The sequence below is a fragment of the Acomys minous genome, assembly GCF_964271855.1.
Source record: "Acomys minous genome assembly, chromosome: 7".
NCBI lineage: Eukaryota > Metazoa > Chordata > Mammalia > Rodentia > Muridae > Acomys > Acomys minous.
The window spans coordinates 44,137,152-44,154,191 of NC_140488.1; the positions used below are offsets into that span (position 1 = coordinate 44,137,152).

The window sequence follows — 17,040 nt, forward strand, 5'->3', positions numbered from 1 at the left end:
ACCTTGTCTCACAAATAAGGTGGAATGGATTTAAGAAAGATATGTTAACATCTGGCCTGCACACACATGCATGAGTGTACACACATCTGCATAGGTGCAAACAGCCAAGCGTGGTGGCATATATCTACAATAACAATGCTCTGGGATGGGCAATAGAGGCAGGAAGATCATTAATTAATTAGGTCCCAACTTGGGTTACAGAATCATTTCTAGGCTCAATAGGGCTAGATAATGATAACATACCTCAAAAACAAAAACAAAAACAAACAAAAAAAGTTAGCATTTTTTAGCCAACTTTTTTCAGTACTGGGTCTGGAAGCCAGGGCCTTGTATATGACAAGTAAAGTACTCTTCCAACTAAACTATGTCCCTGGCCCCATTTTTACAACACTTTCTTTGTTTTGGACTTAGGCTTCAGTATATAACCCTGGATAGTCTGGAACTCACTACATAGATCAGGTTGGCCTCAAATTTGTGGTGATCTTTCTGTCTCAGCCTCCTAAGTAGTGAGATTATAGGCATAAGCCACTACCCCTAACTTTTACACCATCTTAAGAAAAAAAAAATCACAACGAACTTTAGAAAAACAAAAATATTTGCTATCAGGTGTTCAGTTTCCTCAAGACCAAAATGCAAATCACTATCATTCTAAGTATCCTACCTGTGCCTTAAACAAAGAGAGGCCCTTAAATGCTACAGAGGCTACAGAGCACCTACTGGAGAGAACTGCAAGCTGCTACAGAACCACCCAGAGGGATGGGAAGTGTTCCCTCAGCTCTAGGAATTCTGTCTAAAGGGACAGATTTGGGAGGGTAATTTTGCTTCCAAGACATAAATTTCTCTCTTGGAGTATGAATTAATGACTTTGGAAGTGTACCTGAGTCCACAGGCCATCATCTATGGATTCCTCAGGTCCCTTTTGCTCCTAGTGTCTCTGAAACCAAAGTCTTAAGCTTCAGCTCCATCATATGCTGTGGGGTGAATGACATCTGACTTGCTTCCATAGCTACTGAACTATCTTCATTAACTTGTTGCTAAGGACCATCAAATGTTTCCTGATGACTGCCACATGACTACCTCATCTTAAAGTGATTGAATAGAAAAGAATCCAAAAGACTCTACCAAATCACCTCTTCTAATTCATGTTATAACTACAGGATCACTCCAAATTCTTCCTGCTACTTGCTTTTATGCTGAAATAACTAACTCCTAGCTGTAGGGATTTCCCAGCATACCTTCCACTTCAACAATTCACTTTTGGAAAAATCACCTTCAAGGTTTTGAAACATGAATAAAAAGGGGCAGCAAGACAGCTCAGCAACCAAAGGTGCTTGTTGCCAAATCAGATGACTGGAGATTGATCTCCAGGACCCTTATGGTCAGAGGAAAGAATTTATCTCCATAACCGCATGTGGCACAGGTGCATCCCCACCACACATAGCAAATGCATACAAAACTTAGAAAACTAGTTAATACATACAAAATACAAAAACTAGGAAGGATGCCATTGGAAAATAAAAATAAGCCAGCTGCAAAATGACAGGCATTGCATACTTTCTCTCATCTGTGGAATTTAGGGGGGAAATAAGGCATGAAAACAGAGATCATTGGGGAGGTAAAAGGGGACAAAGTAAGTAGGGAAGAGGGACAGTAAGGAAACGGAATAGAGGGGCTGGAGATATGGCCCAGTGGTTCACAGCAAAGGACTCAAGTTTAGTCCCCCCCACTAAACACATGTCAGGTAGCAGACAAGCAAGTATAACTCCAGCTCCGGGAAATCCAACACCCACTTTCAGCCTCTGCAGGCACTGCATTCACGTGTACCCGGAGTCAGAGTGTCAGCATCATATTCTTACATCTAGGCTACTTACCCCTGGGCAAATCACCTCACTGCCATGACCCTCAGTTTTCTCATCTGTAAGCTAGAACTGATCACAGAATACTGGGAAAGCAAGCACAGAATATCCTAAATTCTGGCAAGACAGCAATAAGCTCTAAACCCTCTCCAGCCCTTTCCAGATCCTCCCCACAACCTGGCACAGGACCTGTGAGTCTGCACAGTGAGATTAGCAACAGCTAGCAGAGTCAGCTGCTTGAGAGCATAGGGAATTGGACTTTTACTGGAACGTCTGAACTGGTGTCCATCCAAGGTCATCCTACAGAGGTCCATGAAGAAGGGTGCATTTGGCTCAGAGAGCATAAGAACAAGAATTAGCAGAGGCTTCTTGACTGATGAAACCACCTCCCAAGGAAGCAAATTTAAGTATTTCTTCATTATTAAATGGACATACTCAGTGAACCAAAACCAAAATAGCACTAGCTTCCTTACTAAGCACTTCCTTTAGGTCACTCACATCCTGAGTCACATGGGTATTTTAGAAGGAGTCAAGAAACAGACTGCCTGCCACACCCTTCTTCCTGTTTTCTTTGTTTTTTCATTTTGTTTTGCTTGTTTTGTTTGTTGAAACGGGTCTCCCTCTGTAGTCTCAGGCTGGTTGGAAACTTAGTATACAAGCCAAGTTAACCTCAAGCACACAGCAGTTTTCTTGCCTTAGCCTTCTGAGTGATGGGATTATAGGCATGAGCCACCATGGCCACAGTTTTTGTTTTGGTTTGTGTTTGGAGACGGTGTTTCTCTATGAAGTGCTATCTGACATGTAATTCTTTTTTTTTAATTCTATAGTAGACCAGGCTAGCCTCAAATTCATAGAGATCTGCCTACCTCTGCCTCCTGTGTTTTGGAATTAAGGCTATGTACCACCATGCCCAGTTTGGGGCCACAGCTTTTTTTATCTGACATTTTAAAGGACCCATTCAAACAATAGCAAAATGGAAATTCTAAATGACATTATCTGCTGCAGGTTAATGCTGTCCCAGGAAAATAACTCTCACATGAGGAAACATCAGCTATTTCCTTCTCATGATGGGCTTGGTTGACTTGCCAGCCCATCACTTGAGCAGTTAGAAATAAATTCAGTATCTGCAGTTTTGTTCGTAAATATTCTTAAACCAACAGCAGCAAATGATCCAGCAGATGTCTCCAAAACCATTTGTAGAACAATTGGAACTCACCCCTTCCCAAGTGTCTACAGATGAGGGCTTGAGCCAGCATCATCTGCCCACAGCGCAGCATACATCCCCAGCCAGCATCAGATGAAGGGCCTGTTCCCCCTGTTGTCAAAAGGGGGAGGGCATGAAAATGTGTTCCTTCAATTAATCTTTTCTCAATCATCAGCATATTTGAAACTACAAACACCCAGACATCTACATGAATTCTGAAAAGAGAGACAATAAATGTCCTTAGAGCTCATACAGGGTTTGTATATAGAAGTGGACCTTGTAACCAATGGTTACAATGCTGAACCAATAGAAACAGGTTTTACAGCCAAAGACAAAGCAAACACATGAACTAAAGGTGCCCTTTAGGTTTCTCGCTTGGAGCCTTCAGAATGTGCATGTTATATTGGTAAATGACTATTATGTATGAATATCACCAAACAAATTACCTTGGCTAAGGCACAAACGCCCACCAAGAGTGGGCATCAAAATGATCAAAGACATATGAAAGGTTCTTGATTATTCTAAATCGACTTACTGAAGTTTAAAACAACAACAAATTGATGAAAGAACTCTAGATTAGGCAGAAGACTAATATCTAGGTGTATAATCTAAACACATACTCTGCCTCCTATCAGTGGGCATTGTAAGAACTCAATGAGAAACTGTTTAACAGTTCTAGAATCCACGAAGGATACTTGATATTGTGAGTATGGTCTTATATAAAATGCTATTACTAATACACTGTATCGTTAAAATACAGAAACCCAGCTAATAATAAGACAATGGGTTCCATTTCAGGAAAATTTGATGTAAAGTCACACATATAGCCAGAATGAGCTCTACTATGGTCCTATTCAAAAAGATCAACATAATCTGATAACTTGATTTTCATTTCGAACTCAGAAGTAGAAAAGTATTCTAGAGGCACGATCTTAGATGTTTAATTTGAAAGAAGTCGTCATATATATGTATATATATATGTATATATATATATATATAAAATAAAGTGGCCCAAATTATCTTACCTCATCTTGATCCCTTTGTTATAGGGACTGAAGGAACAGTGTCACTATATTAAGCCTAAGGGATGTGAATAGATTTGTGAGCTGGAAGGGGAAGGAGAGCATTCAGACTCTCGCTAAAGCTGGGGTTAAAGGGCACATCAGTGCAGATTAGTGCACAGAAAGACAGATCAACTATTACCAAAACACTCTTAGTGTTGACTCAAAACATTGCGCAGCTTTGTAAGATCTCTCCCTCCAGTGAACACTAACAGTTTAGAACCGCTGGGTACTAAAGATTGTTCATCATCGTTGTTGTTGTTGTTGTTGTTGTTGTTGTTGTTGTTGTTGTTGTTACTGTTTGACGGGCAAAGAAAATGTTTGTGTAGACTTCAGTTTTGGCCCATCACAGAAAGGATATTTTCACTCCAATGACAAGGTCCAGCCTTGTATCAAAGTTGGCCAGACAAGCTTTGTTAGGAGAGGAACTTCCACCACCTGTAGACTCTCCTTCTTTCGATGACACCAGGGGCGTAGTTCCACTGCTCAGGAACACTTTACAAATCTCTCAGATGGAGCAAGTTCATTCAACTTATTGAACTCTTCCTTCCCCCTAGATGGCAGCTAGGGACAGCCTAGAATAAAATCTAAGGAAACCTATCTTAATGCATCTCTGAATGTCAAAATGCTCTCCTTTTATAAGGAAATAACAGAAGGAATGATTTTCTTTCCTTCAAGGCCCAAGCCTCTTTAATAGTCCCATCGTGCCATCCAAGCAGCAAAAGGTAATTCAATAGCTAGATATTACCCAATTAAAGCTTATTTGATTTTTTTTCCTTAAAAAGTAATGTCATCTGCTGCATGAACACTTGCAGGTGGGTCATAATTACTACTGGTTTAACACTACAACACCATAGAGCCACACGTGACGGGTTACTTCCACACTGACATTTTTGGATGAAATAAAACTTACCTGCTCCCCTAAACCAAATTCTTTGCCACAGTGAGATGTTAATTCTGAGGTTTCTGTGATGTCATTGATAACCTCAGGCAAGCTATCTACAAGGGAAAAAAATCACAGCACAACTGATGATATACGTACCAATCGGTGAAAATTTCCTTCTGTATGTAAACCATAGACGAGCACTTATATCAGACAACAGCTTAGATTTTTCTGTAATTAAATGTAAAGGTAAAATTAAATCACCATATCCCATCTTTTAAAATGCCTACATTTGACTTCTATGCCAGCAGCAAGCTTATTTTCAAGCAGCCAATCTGATTGTTATAGGACTATGGAAATTCACAGAAACCTAATTTCATTTGAGCCTAATAAATTCAATACTTCTCTTGACCTTCACTTTGACCGAAGCTACTCTACAGGTTCTTCTAATGACATTACATACTTTCTGGCTCCTTCTCAATGATTTTCAGGATCCTGACAGGTGTTACCACTGAGGTCAGGAAATAGGAAAATCAAGTATCTTAGATAGCCCACTAAAGCAGCCATCTCCATCCTGAATGATGATAGTATCAGTACCCAGTATCTATGTTCTAAAACTAGAGGTTTATATGTTTGGAGGTGGTTCACGTGCAGAAGCAGGGGTGTAAATGCATACATTTAACGAAAAAGGCAATGCTCCTGCTAACTGTATAGGAACTTTACCCATCGTACTTAGGATCCTATTTTCATGTAAGTAGATGTATAATGTCACAAATATGATGCAAAGTCTCCTCAATCACTACCATTATGGTTTCTTCATTTCTTTCCATACTTGGATATGGTTCTGACTTCTCTAATCATCTCTCTCCCTCTTATCAATACCATGTGCATATACATATTCAGCATAGAATTTATAGTCATTGTATTTTCAAAAGCAAAAGGGAAATTTACATTTTGCAATAATTTCTAATTCCATCTCTTTGAGCAAATAAAAAATAAAGCTGTATATATATTTTCTTTCATTTTGTTGTCCTCAGCACCTATCCCCCATCTTGGGAGATGTATAATGTTTAAGAGTAAGGTTTCTTGGGCCTGGAAAAATATCTCAATAGTTACTAAAATTGTCTGTTCTTCCAGAGAACCTGGGTTCGATTCCCAGCACCCCTCTGGCGGCTTACAACCTCCTGTAGCTCCAGTTCCAAGGCATCTAATGGCATCTTCTGGCCTCTTGGTGCACAGACATGAATGCAGGCAAAACACCATATAAATAAACTAAATAAATAAACTTTCTTTTTTTGGTTTTTTGAGACAGGGTTTCTCTATGTTATATTGACTGTCCTGCACTCGCTTTGTAGACCAGGCTGGCCTCAAACTCACAGCAATCTGCCTGCTTCAGCCTCCCAAATGCTGGGATTAAAGGCATGCTCCAGCACGCCAAGCTATTTAATAAATAAACTTTTAAAAAGCGAGTTCTCTTTTCTTGTCTTTGCAAGCACCCCACCCATGCCCACTCAGAGGGGGAGCCATGTATCCTTGGATGGCCCCAAAATTGCTGAGGATGACCCTGAATTTCTGATTTTTCTGCTTCTACCTTCCTGGTGCTGAGATAACAAGTATGGCCCCCAGTCCCAGTTTATGGAGTGCTGGCTGGAGATTGGAGATTGAGTCCAATACTTGGTACATGCTAGCTACTTCGATAAGCTCAGCACAGCTGCAACCCAAAAATATGATTACACATTTTTATAAGCCTAGTACTCTAGAGCCTAAAGCAGGAGAATTGCAAAACTAAGGCCAGCCTGGGCTACATACTGAAATCCTGTAGTGGGGTGGTATTTAACTTGGGTTTGAACTCTGACTCTGCTACTTACTGTGTACATAAATTTATTACTCATTTTTTCTGAGCTTCTGTTCTCTCCTGTGTAAAATGAGGAATAGCAATACCCACTTCATTGAGGAGCTGTGAGTATTAAATAAGATAAGTCATATGAAGTTGAAATATATACATACATATACATTCATAAAGCACTTAGATGATATCTAGTATGCAGTAAGTCTGTACCAAATGTTGCTATTATTATATGCCTGTCCCTTTAAATGTCACACAAGTCACTCTTGCCTCTATAGGCTCTATACCTTCCAGCTTGGCTCTATGCTAGGAAAAAATGCGAACAAAGAAAAATAAAATTCAGTTTGAAAGGCATTTCCCAGCCCAGCACAGTGTTGAATGCCTGTAAATCTCAGCACTTGGAAGACTGAATCAGGAGGCTTACTGTGAAGTTGAGGCCAGCCTGGTCTACATAATGAGTTCTAGAATTCCAGGTAAGCTCAAGTTATAGAGTAGAACCTTTCTCAAAAACGAGGGGGAGGGAAGATGTTTTCAAATTAGGATCTGAATAAGGACATATGTGACCCCGTAGATTTTCCTGTTGTTTGGAGAGTAGAAGGTTCTCCTCGACCCCTCCGTTTTAAGTCCTAGAGGAGGAAGGGAAGGTTTAGAGAGAAAAAGCCCCTTTTCTGAGTTAGAGTTAAACAAACCAAATCTCCCCCCACCGTTCACAGTTCTCCAATAAAATAGTGGGGCCTGACTCAGGAGGATGAGCAAGGCCTAGCTTATTCTCCTGCTCTCTGATCAGCCTCCTCCTATCCCCTACTCTATGCTAAGGGTTTCTGAAGATCTCTTCTTGGGAAGTAATGTAAGCCAGAGCTGCCTCTCCCAGCACAAGTAGATGGCGAGTCCGTAGCAGCGTTAGAGCACCAGGCCTCTTTCTGCTCTTTAAGAATGCTGTGGTAGGTGAGAAAACTCAAGCCTCCTGTCCATCCACTGCAAGGAGCTAGAAATCCTATGCAAAACCAGAATCAACTAGGGCAGGACGATCACTAGAAGATGATCTGAAACAGAAGACTGCTTGGGTGTGACATTATTTCTGACAGCTGTGACTTATATGGAAGTCCTTGGACCTTTGGCCCAGAAGCACAAAGACATGGTAAGAATAAGAAATATATATGGCTGGTATATATAAGAAATATATGGCTAGGAATGATTGCATGGTTTTGAATCCCGAGTCTTCTGGAATGGGAACTAACTTCTTTACAGAAAAGAATCAAAACGTTTGCAAATCCTACAAACAAAACCCCAGGTCATGTAAATGCCCTGCTAAGGCCTTTAGTTCCTTGGGAGGAACTATGAAACAATCAGGGAGCCCCTGGCTTCAGTTTCATTCCCAGTCTGTCTCACAATAGCATCAGCCCTTCCCAAGACAATGTTCTGTCGACACAAGAAGGAAAAAGAGAAACCCTTAGCCCCCAGGCACCCACCCTAGCAGGCTCCTCCCAGACCAGTGCCGCCAAGCTTACCTGTCTTAAGAAGATGTTGCTTCCCCAGGATCCATACCAGCTCGTCTGTGTCTGGGAATTCTTCTAAGTAGTCAGTGAAAATAGTAATCTGGTTTTCATACTTGGACATAACTAAAGAAAAATAAGGATACGTAAACATAATTTCGGAGACAGAGCTTCTTCGAGGCGCTTGCTGATTTCTACCTTTGCCCCAAAGTAAAAAGGTCATCAGCTTGACCCTAAAGGAATATTTAAATATTTAAATAAGTGGGTGTACACCAAGCACTTTACTGACTGAGCCACCTCCCCAGCCCTTCATATTTCTCTTGGGCTTTTTCTCATGGTCCCGTTTAAAATGGTATCTGAAAATCTGCATGCTCAGAACTACTTTAAAACTCTCTTTTCAAGGGCCTTCCTCATAAACAGCCCCTTAGCTAACTAGCTTCTCCCCACAAAGGTAGACCAAGGTCAAGACAGTAATACTGGCAGACTTGGCTCCTACCTGTTCAAATGGAAGTATTTCACGGTTTATATGGCAAGGTTTCTAGCAGCCAAAGCCTTGGAGGGGGCTGTAACAAGCCTGGAGAATGTGCAATTTTAACAATGATAGCATTGTAGCTAGACGACTAGATATTTTTACAGTGTTTTCGTTCTCCATCCAACTCACATATGGCTTCTACAAAGAAGGCTCTTGAGACTGATCATAAATAGAACTTGTTCCTGAGATTCACAAGTGACTATTGTGATTTTGTGATCTAATAAGACCCTATATATTTGCTCTCTGTTTTCAATCTCTGGCACACAGCTCTGAAAAATCCCTGAGACTCCCTGAGCACTGGGGCGGCAGGAGCATCTTCTTTTTGGTCTCGTGTTTGGTCTTTGACCCTAGCCGCAGGGCTCCTGATCCCTTGGAATTTCCTGGGTGATAAGAGGATCTTCTGTTCTAATGAAGTTGTTCTTGGTAAGTACTCAGGTGCTAGTCACCTGGGAGACTAAGCAAAGATTAAAAAGCTGGAAGCTTCATTCCAACCCCCACCCTGCAAGAAGAGGAGAGAGGCATGACATGGAGTCAAAAATAACTCATTTCTCCATAACGCTGCCATACGAAATTTCTGAGTGCCCCCATTTGGGGAGCTCTGGATAAGCTGGTGGTGCCTGAAAAGGGAATAGAGGCTTCGCTTCCCCCGACTTCCCATACATTTCTACTGTTTGGCTATTCAGCTGAACCCTTTGCAATTTTTTTTTTTAAAAATATACTACATGGGTAAATGTACTCAGGTAAGTATTTCCCAGAGCTCTGTGAGCAATCCTTGCAAATGATTAAACCACGGCTGGTGTGAGGAACTGCACTTTATTGCCAGTCAGTCGAATGAAGAGATCACAAGCTGGGACTTCTCAAGTGCGCACCAATCTTTCAAGACTCAAAGTTTAGCTTATGGGATCTGACCCTAACCGCAGGTAGACAGACACCGTACATTTTAATTCAATCATAAGAAACACTGTCGGTGTTTGCTAAAGAACTGGTTTGTTGAGAACCCACCCCTTCTTGGACACATATGTTTTGTAGGGGTGCTGAGTGGTGACCATTGAATAGCAAAAGTCAGTTTTCCTATTACACTCTGCTATAGTTATCTCTCAAGACAAAGCCGTCAAGTGAGATAAAACTATATCCCACTAGTTCTCAGGCCATGCTTTCAGAATCAACAACTCCACAAGCTGAGAGGCAGTCAAGTTCACATTCACTTTTGTGGGAGGGAGGGACAGTTCTGCTAAAGGATTCAAGACCGACTCACGGAGGAGTCCTGGCACCAAAGTATCTCTAAGTAATCTTCTTCTGGGCAATAATAATAATATAGGCAGTAAATAAGTTTCTAAGCCAGCATGTCAAAATCTGCTTTTACTCTGTAACCAGAAAAATTAAAGTGATAGTTATACTTCACAATTTACGGTGCTATTTGTGTGAGAAATGAAAGCAAAGGCACCCAATACATGCCAGTTCCCTAGCCCCTTTCCATAAAGAAGCTGAGAGGGAAGAGGGGCTCCTTTCATTCAACTGCCAGTAACTCTCCTAAAGCAGGCAGCCCTTAAGCATCCCATGGGTGTGTGTTTTCCTGTGTGAGTAGCACTGCCAGCTATGTTTAAGTCACTTGACTGCTTGGGATTTGTTTTCTAAATCAGAATCATGCTGCCTTCACAAAAATAAATGTTCCGAAGTATGAAGGAGCCCTTGGCAAACATGAAAGCAGGTGGCTCTGCTCAAAAGATTTGGTTGGGGGTTGAAGTCAGAAGCCGTGCAATTACTTTTAGAACCACAGTAGGAGCATTTTCTTGAAACATATTGCAGAATTCTCATCTTTGGGGAATTTAAGTAGCCTTCTCCTTTGGTTTGTTTTCATTGCTAAGATTACAGTCTCTGTAATGTTTCAAACCTAAAGAAATCAGACATGAGACGGCTCTCTCATTCCCCAGAGAGCATTCTGCCAGAGAACCTGTGCTCTCTTAACCTCTCTGCCTCTGGCCTCAGGCCCTGGCCCACATACAGGAAATACCAGGCTAAAAATGATCATTCAGGTCAAGCCCTTCCCAGGAGGCGGTGGGTGACAGAGGCAGGGTAGATTACATGGTGTACCTCCCCACCCCACCCTCGAGCCATCATAGGCAGGAGAAACCAGGTGGAAATGAACACCCAGTGCTCTTCAAAAGAAAAAAAAAGATGTTTTTAAGTACTTTGAGAGGAGTATGAGAAAATGAGAGCCTTGGTAAGGCTGAGGACAGGTGACACTGGATCAATGTACAGCATATATGCATAGAAACTTTGGATCTGTTTTCAGTATGGGCCAAAGGAAATGTGTATTGCCAACCCTGCCACCATGAGTCATTGTCCAGCTATCTGGTCAATTTAGTACAGCCCTTTAAAGTCTGTGACAACTGCCCTGCTTCATTTGGGATGGCTGTGAATAAAATGGTAGCCAAAGAATTTGGCTCTGGCTCTTTACTTATTCTCAAGCTGTGCTAGGCCTGCAAGAAGATCATTATAGCTTCTATTTGTATCTTTTCTCCTCTTAGAAGACAGACACCCAGAATGCAGTGTGTCTGTCCTCAGTAAGTCCTGAACCAAGGCTACACATACAGAACACAGGGAAGCAAAGGAGTATCAGAGTCACTATCTGTAAGTGTGCCTGGGAAAGGAAGAGAATAGGTCCAACACCAGGAAAACGGAGACAGAAGGCAAAGCCACCTAAAAAATGGCAGAGGTGGTGACAAAAAAAATTAATTTCTGGGGGCTGGAGAGATGGCTCAGTGGTTAAGAGCACTGCCTGTTCATCCAAAGGACCTGGGTTCAATTCCCAGCACCCACATGGCAGCTCACAACTGTCTGTAACTCCAAGATCTGACACCAAGGCACATAAATTAAAATTAAATAAAAAATATTTTTTTTAAAAAATTAATTTCTGACACAATTACTTCGGACTAACAGTAAACACTTTATTTAATTCTCCTCATGCCACAAACTACATTTGCTTAGCCTTTCAAATTTAACAAAACAGATACCAAGCTTAGAAAGTCCTGTCCTTTCAGGCTGTTTAAAGGCAAGGATAAAAACAAGCAGTTGGGTTGACCAAAATTAACTGCTACTGAGCCGAAAGAAAAATACACTCCACCTTGTTACATATTATGTTAGAATAATTATTGTACTGACGTCTCTACTGCATTAGCTTAATGATTAAACCAGGATTTCCTTTAACTTCTGGAACCTAACACTTCCCATCGTAAACCAAGGGGCTCTGTACACATGTTGGGGCATGTCTTCACATCCAACCCAGCCACGAGATATCTCTGTCTTCCATCTGCTTTTTTAAAGCTCAAGAAAGAGAATTATGGGTCCCGAACACATACAGAGCCTTGGAAATGCAACAGTCCCATGGGTACATGTGTTTTCTAGATTCACGGGACTATCTCAAGGTTTTAGAAATTCTCCAAGGTATCTTATCTGTCTGTTTCTCCTTGGACACTTTCTGGTTAGTTAGCTGGAAAGGTTTGCTACTGCTCCCGGCAACTGAGAAGTTGTGTGTGATGGTTTAAAAAACACACCTTGGGTGAAAAGCTTTCTGTAACCCAGAGTCAAGATCAAATAAATAAGACTTATCAGTGGGCTCTTCCAAGGAATGACTAGATAGATGACATGGTGGGAATTCTCTAGAACCGAAGCTATAAAGGGGCCATCGTGGCTGCTAGGCAGATGGGTTTTCTGTGACTGCAAGCTGTTGATTTTCAAGGATATTATAGCTACAAAGTACAAAGCCAGAGATGAGAGCCAGAGAAGTTAAAAAACACAGCAAAAACTCTTCTTCCCAACATTCTGTCGGTTTTCTTGGATACATGTCCCTGTATTGGTACCAACAAGCCTTTTCATTTATAGAATTCTGAATACATTGATTCTGCCTTGTGCTGCCAGGTTTTTTGGTTTTGTTTTTCATTGACATCAAGGAGAGATTACTTCAAGGCCCTTGCTCTGCCATTTTTGTTAATATCATACTTTCCCCCAGGGGTTGACTACATTTTCTCAGGGTTATTTTAAACAATTCCAAGTACATGAAAAAAAAACAGAGCCTTGAAAAAACAATATATTTTTTTGCTACAGTTTAACAACGACCTTACAAAACAAGGCTCCAAGATACTGTGAACCTTGTGCTAAAGAAAGAAATGCCACAGCTCTCTAAGGTGGAGCTTAAAGGTCACAGAATCTCAGGCCTACAAGGAATTTGGGATAGAGGTTAACTCCTTGTAGGTTCTCCTCTCTAACTCCAAACAAGGACTGCTCATCCAAATGAGCCTCCTCAGTGTGCTGGCATATTTAACATAGTAGTGGCAGGTCACATGTTCCAAAGCAAAACCTTCACAGGAGAAAACACATGCACACACCTGAATAACTATCCATAGTTCATCCCATAAGCTTTACAGGGGACCTACTATGTGCTAGGCATGAAAAAAAAAAAACCTCAGGGAGGTACAGTATTGGCCATTCACAGGTTTTTAATCTACATGGGAAGATAGTTCTGGAACCAGAGACTAGCAGAATGTAGAACATATAAAGGAGAGTAGTATAGATGGTGGGAAAAGCCAAGGACGCAAGCCCAACTAGAGGTGAATGGATCTTTTCATATCTAAGAAAGGCAACAATAAGAGCTAAGAGATGCTGAAATGAAGCTGTGCCCTACTCTGAGTTACTTCGTATTGTGTAAAGTAGTCATTTTCAGTCTGTCTCATCCTGACTGACTCCACTTTACAAGCAGCATGTGGTTTGAGTTTAAGCACGGATACAGAGTCAAGATAACTCTGGATTCCATTGTGCACATGGACACCACTACCTGTCCAGCACCACCTATGAAGCACAGACTAATACTGCTTGCCTAAAAGTACAAACATAGCACTTACAAACCGATAGGCTGGGACTGTATGAGCTCATGGCCATATTAAAAGCATATCAGAAAACCAGGCCAAAGAACTTATCAAACTCACCTGCACCTGGACCCTGAAGGACACCTAACACTGCAAAGACAATAACCCCCAGTGACCCCATCTGACCACCTGGTATGTTTGCACAGGGACTAACGGATATTCATGACTCTCCCCAGGGCTTCAGATCAGCTACTCAAATTGTTGTCCAAAAGTCTGTTAGTCTGTCTGGACCTGGTCCTGGACCTTGCCCCTACAGTTCAAATCAGGTGGATTGCAAATCCTGAAGCTCAACCATGTAACCCTATAACTCAGCTCTAGCAGCTTTTCAGTGGGTACCTTACCTTACCACTGAGGGGAAGGATGCACTATGCATCCATGCTGGTTTTCTACTGATATCCAGTGAGGGTTTTTTTTTAAACCCCTCGAGCTATGCTCAAGCCTTTTTGACCCTTCTGTAGCTGTTCTAGAACCTTCATGCATAAAGACAGAATTACTTCTTGATGTACACTGTGCAAGCTGAAATGTAATATTAGTAATTAAGACTGTAATACAACTAGGGCTGTTTGACAAACTGTAGCCTGCAGGCTACCAGGATAACCTATGGATTTGTTGTTGTTGTTGTTGTTGTTGTTGTTGTTGTTGTTCAAGAAATTCTGGTTTTGTGGAAAGACATAAACATGTCCATCTGTTTGGCATATAGAACACTCACAACAATGGCAATAAGATAGAAGCTGTAATGGGGAAGGGAGGAACTTCCTGGTTGAGGAAACACTGAATGGACTTGGCAAGCAACTGAGTGTAGGGTGGGGTAGGTGAAATTGAGAGACTAAAAAAACAACTTGTAGTTTTCAAGTATGAATGATGTGATGTTGACAGAAAAACATAGGAGTGGGCAGGAGGGTAATAAGCTTGGTGTAAGCAGAACATTTTGGGCTTGTAGGTATGGGTGCCAGGTTCAAAGAAGGAAGGAGAAGCCCACCCACGAAGGAATTTTGAAAAGAACTGCCTTAGATGGCAGGTTGATTAGGGAAGTCTAGAAGTCAGGGGGAAAACCCAGAACATCAAAGGGCTGGCCCATCCTTGAAGGTGGCTTCATCCTCCTCTGCCTGGGTTTATTTATTGCTCAGGTCTCCCTCAGTCTCTGCTGACTTCTGCACAGGCCCTGTCCCCTTTTCATTCCCCTCCTTTCCCGAGCCTGACTTTTCTGACAACCCAGAACTTAGAAAAATGTAAACTGAGCTGGAGAGACACCCCAGCCTTCAAAGGCTAGGCTCACAAGCAAAAATATAAGAAAAACTTAAACTGAGCAGGGACACATGTTGCTTTGACCATGCCACCATCACAGCATCACATGGATGCAGAAGAATTTGTGGCAGGGTACATAATTTAAAACTTGAGGTCCCCTGCTACCACTGAGGTGCAAAGGACTTTGATTCTTATCAACATACTTTCTTACTCTTAACCAATCTACTTAGTCACTTGCCACTGAGGTATTGGAGGGACCCACAGAGGAGAGTTTCACATTATACTAGTGACACTGGACAATAAACATCAAACCAAGTCTGAGGCACCAACACTGCAATACTGACCACATGACTCATGCAGAAACCACGAAATTGACACTATCCAGTCAAAATAAATAGCACATTAACTGGTTTTCTGCTTTTTATGTCCTATTCCCTGTGATTTTTCCATATCTAGCACAGGAAAGAGAAGGAAGTTCTGTTCGAAATGGTTCTAAGCTAGGAATTCCAAAATGCAACTTCTGAACTTACTCTGCCATTTAACTTAACCTGTGACTTTGGAGGACTGACTATACTTTTTGAACCTCAAATTCTCCTACATTAAAATGTACAATGTATTTTTTATTGCTTGTTTTGGGTTGGTAATTTGAGACAGAGTTTCTCTGTGTAGCCTTGGCTGTCCTGGACCAGGCTGGCCTTGAACTCACAGCAATGCACTTGCCTCCACCTCCTGAGTGCTGGGATTACAGATGTGTTTATTCTAACATCAGGCCAAGAATAATAGTGGATTTGAATTCTATACCAATGTATCAAAATTGAACTTATTTTGCATCAATATACAAAATTCTATACCAATGAATTAGAAATAACCTTGTTTGTGAGTAACAAGGCCTTAAATTGAGTAGATGCAATAATCTACTTTTTCTCCTGTCATCCCTATATATTTCTATATTCCCTCTTCTTTCTCTTCCACCCCTATCTCCATACCTAAGAAAGATAAAGGAAAAGAGAGAAATCCCTGAGTTCAACCTTGTTTTTTCTCTAAATAAGATCAGTAATAACTTATAGCCAACTCCCACTGAAAATAAACATCTATATCCCAAGAAAACAACCAAAAACCCTATTCAACCCCCCTTAAGGAAAATGAGGCATCATTCTCTTTTTAAGGCTTCTTCCAGCTGATTTGTGATGAATAATACTCTTGTAGGGTCCCAAATACAATTGGGGAAAATGGTCAAGCAAGCTAGGAAAAGCATTTACTACTCTATTAGGAGGTAGTGTACCCACACAACTCAATTATAATACAAGGTTTATTTCCAATACTTTGAAGGTGCTATTGCAGGCTGTTTAGTATAATTAAGTAAAACAAATTAATTGTTAGCTGATCAACTCATGGCCATGTCAATTACTAGTCTATTTTCTTTTTTTTGGGGGGGAGTGTTTTCAAGACAGGGTTTCTCTGTGTAGCCTAGGCTGTCCTGGACCTGCTTTGTAGACCAGGCTGGCCTCGAACTCACAGCGATTCACCTGCCTCTGCCTCCTGAGTGCTGGGATTATAGGCATGCGCCACCACGCCCGGCTTACTAGTCTATTTTCATCACAAGAATATACACTTACGTTAAACAGATAGATAGGATAGACAGACAGACAGACAGACAGACAGAGAAGGTAAAATAGTTAGATAAGATCTTCAAAAACCTCAGAGACCTACAGAATATGGCATTTAAAGATTTTTTTAAATGTTTTTTAAGGATCCTTTGACAATAAGGCAGATTAACTCCTGGCAATACCCAGCCTAACTCAAAGAAGATGATGAGCATCAAAGAACCTCCTTATGGAGATGGCTTCAAATGTGGCAAATTAGCCACTGGGCAAAATGTCCTCATTTCTGCCACAGACAGAATTCTGACTAAAAATGGGCAACCTTGGACGCAGGCAGTGTCAACGGCCAAACTCTGCCAAGACAGGGTAAGCAAGTCCTCAATAGTTCCTGCTTCAC

General features: G+C 41.3%; 1 protein-coding gene across 1 annotated transcript in view; it reads right to left on the reverse strand.

Moving 5' to 3' along the window:
- The window catches only part of ATG4A (autophagy related 4A cysteine peptidase), a 57,104-nt gene that overhangs the window by 16,330 nt on the left and 23,734 nt on the right, over positions 1–17,040 (reverse strand). Inside the window, exons 3-5 of the mRNA XM_084789941.1 lie at positions 8,359–8,469; positions 5,164–5,235; positions 3,073–3,171 (exon numbers count right to left, since the gene is read on the reverse strand). Coding sequence (XP_084646067.1) covers positions 3,073–3,171; positions 5,164–5,235; positions 8,359–8,469 — 282 coding nt within the window. The remainder of the gene's footprint in view (positions 1–3,072; positions 3,172–5,163; positions 5,236–8,358; positions 8,470–17,040) is intronic.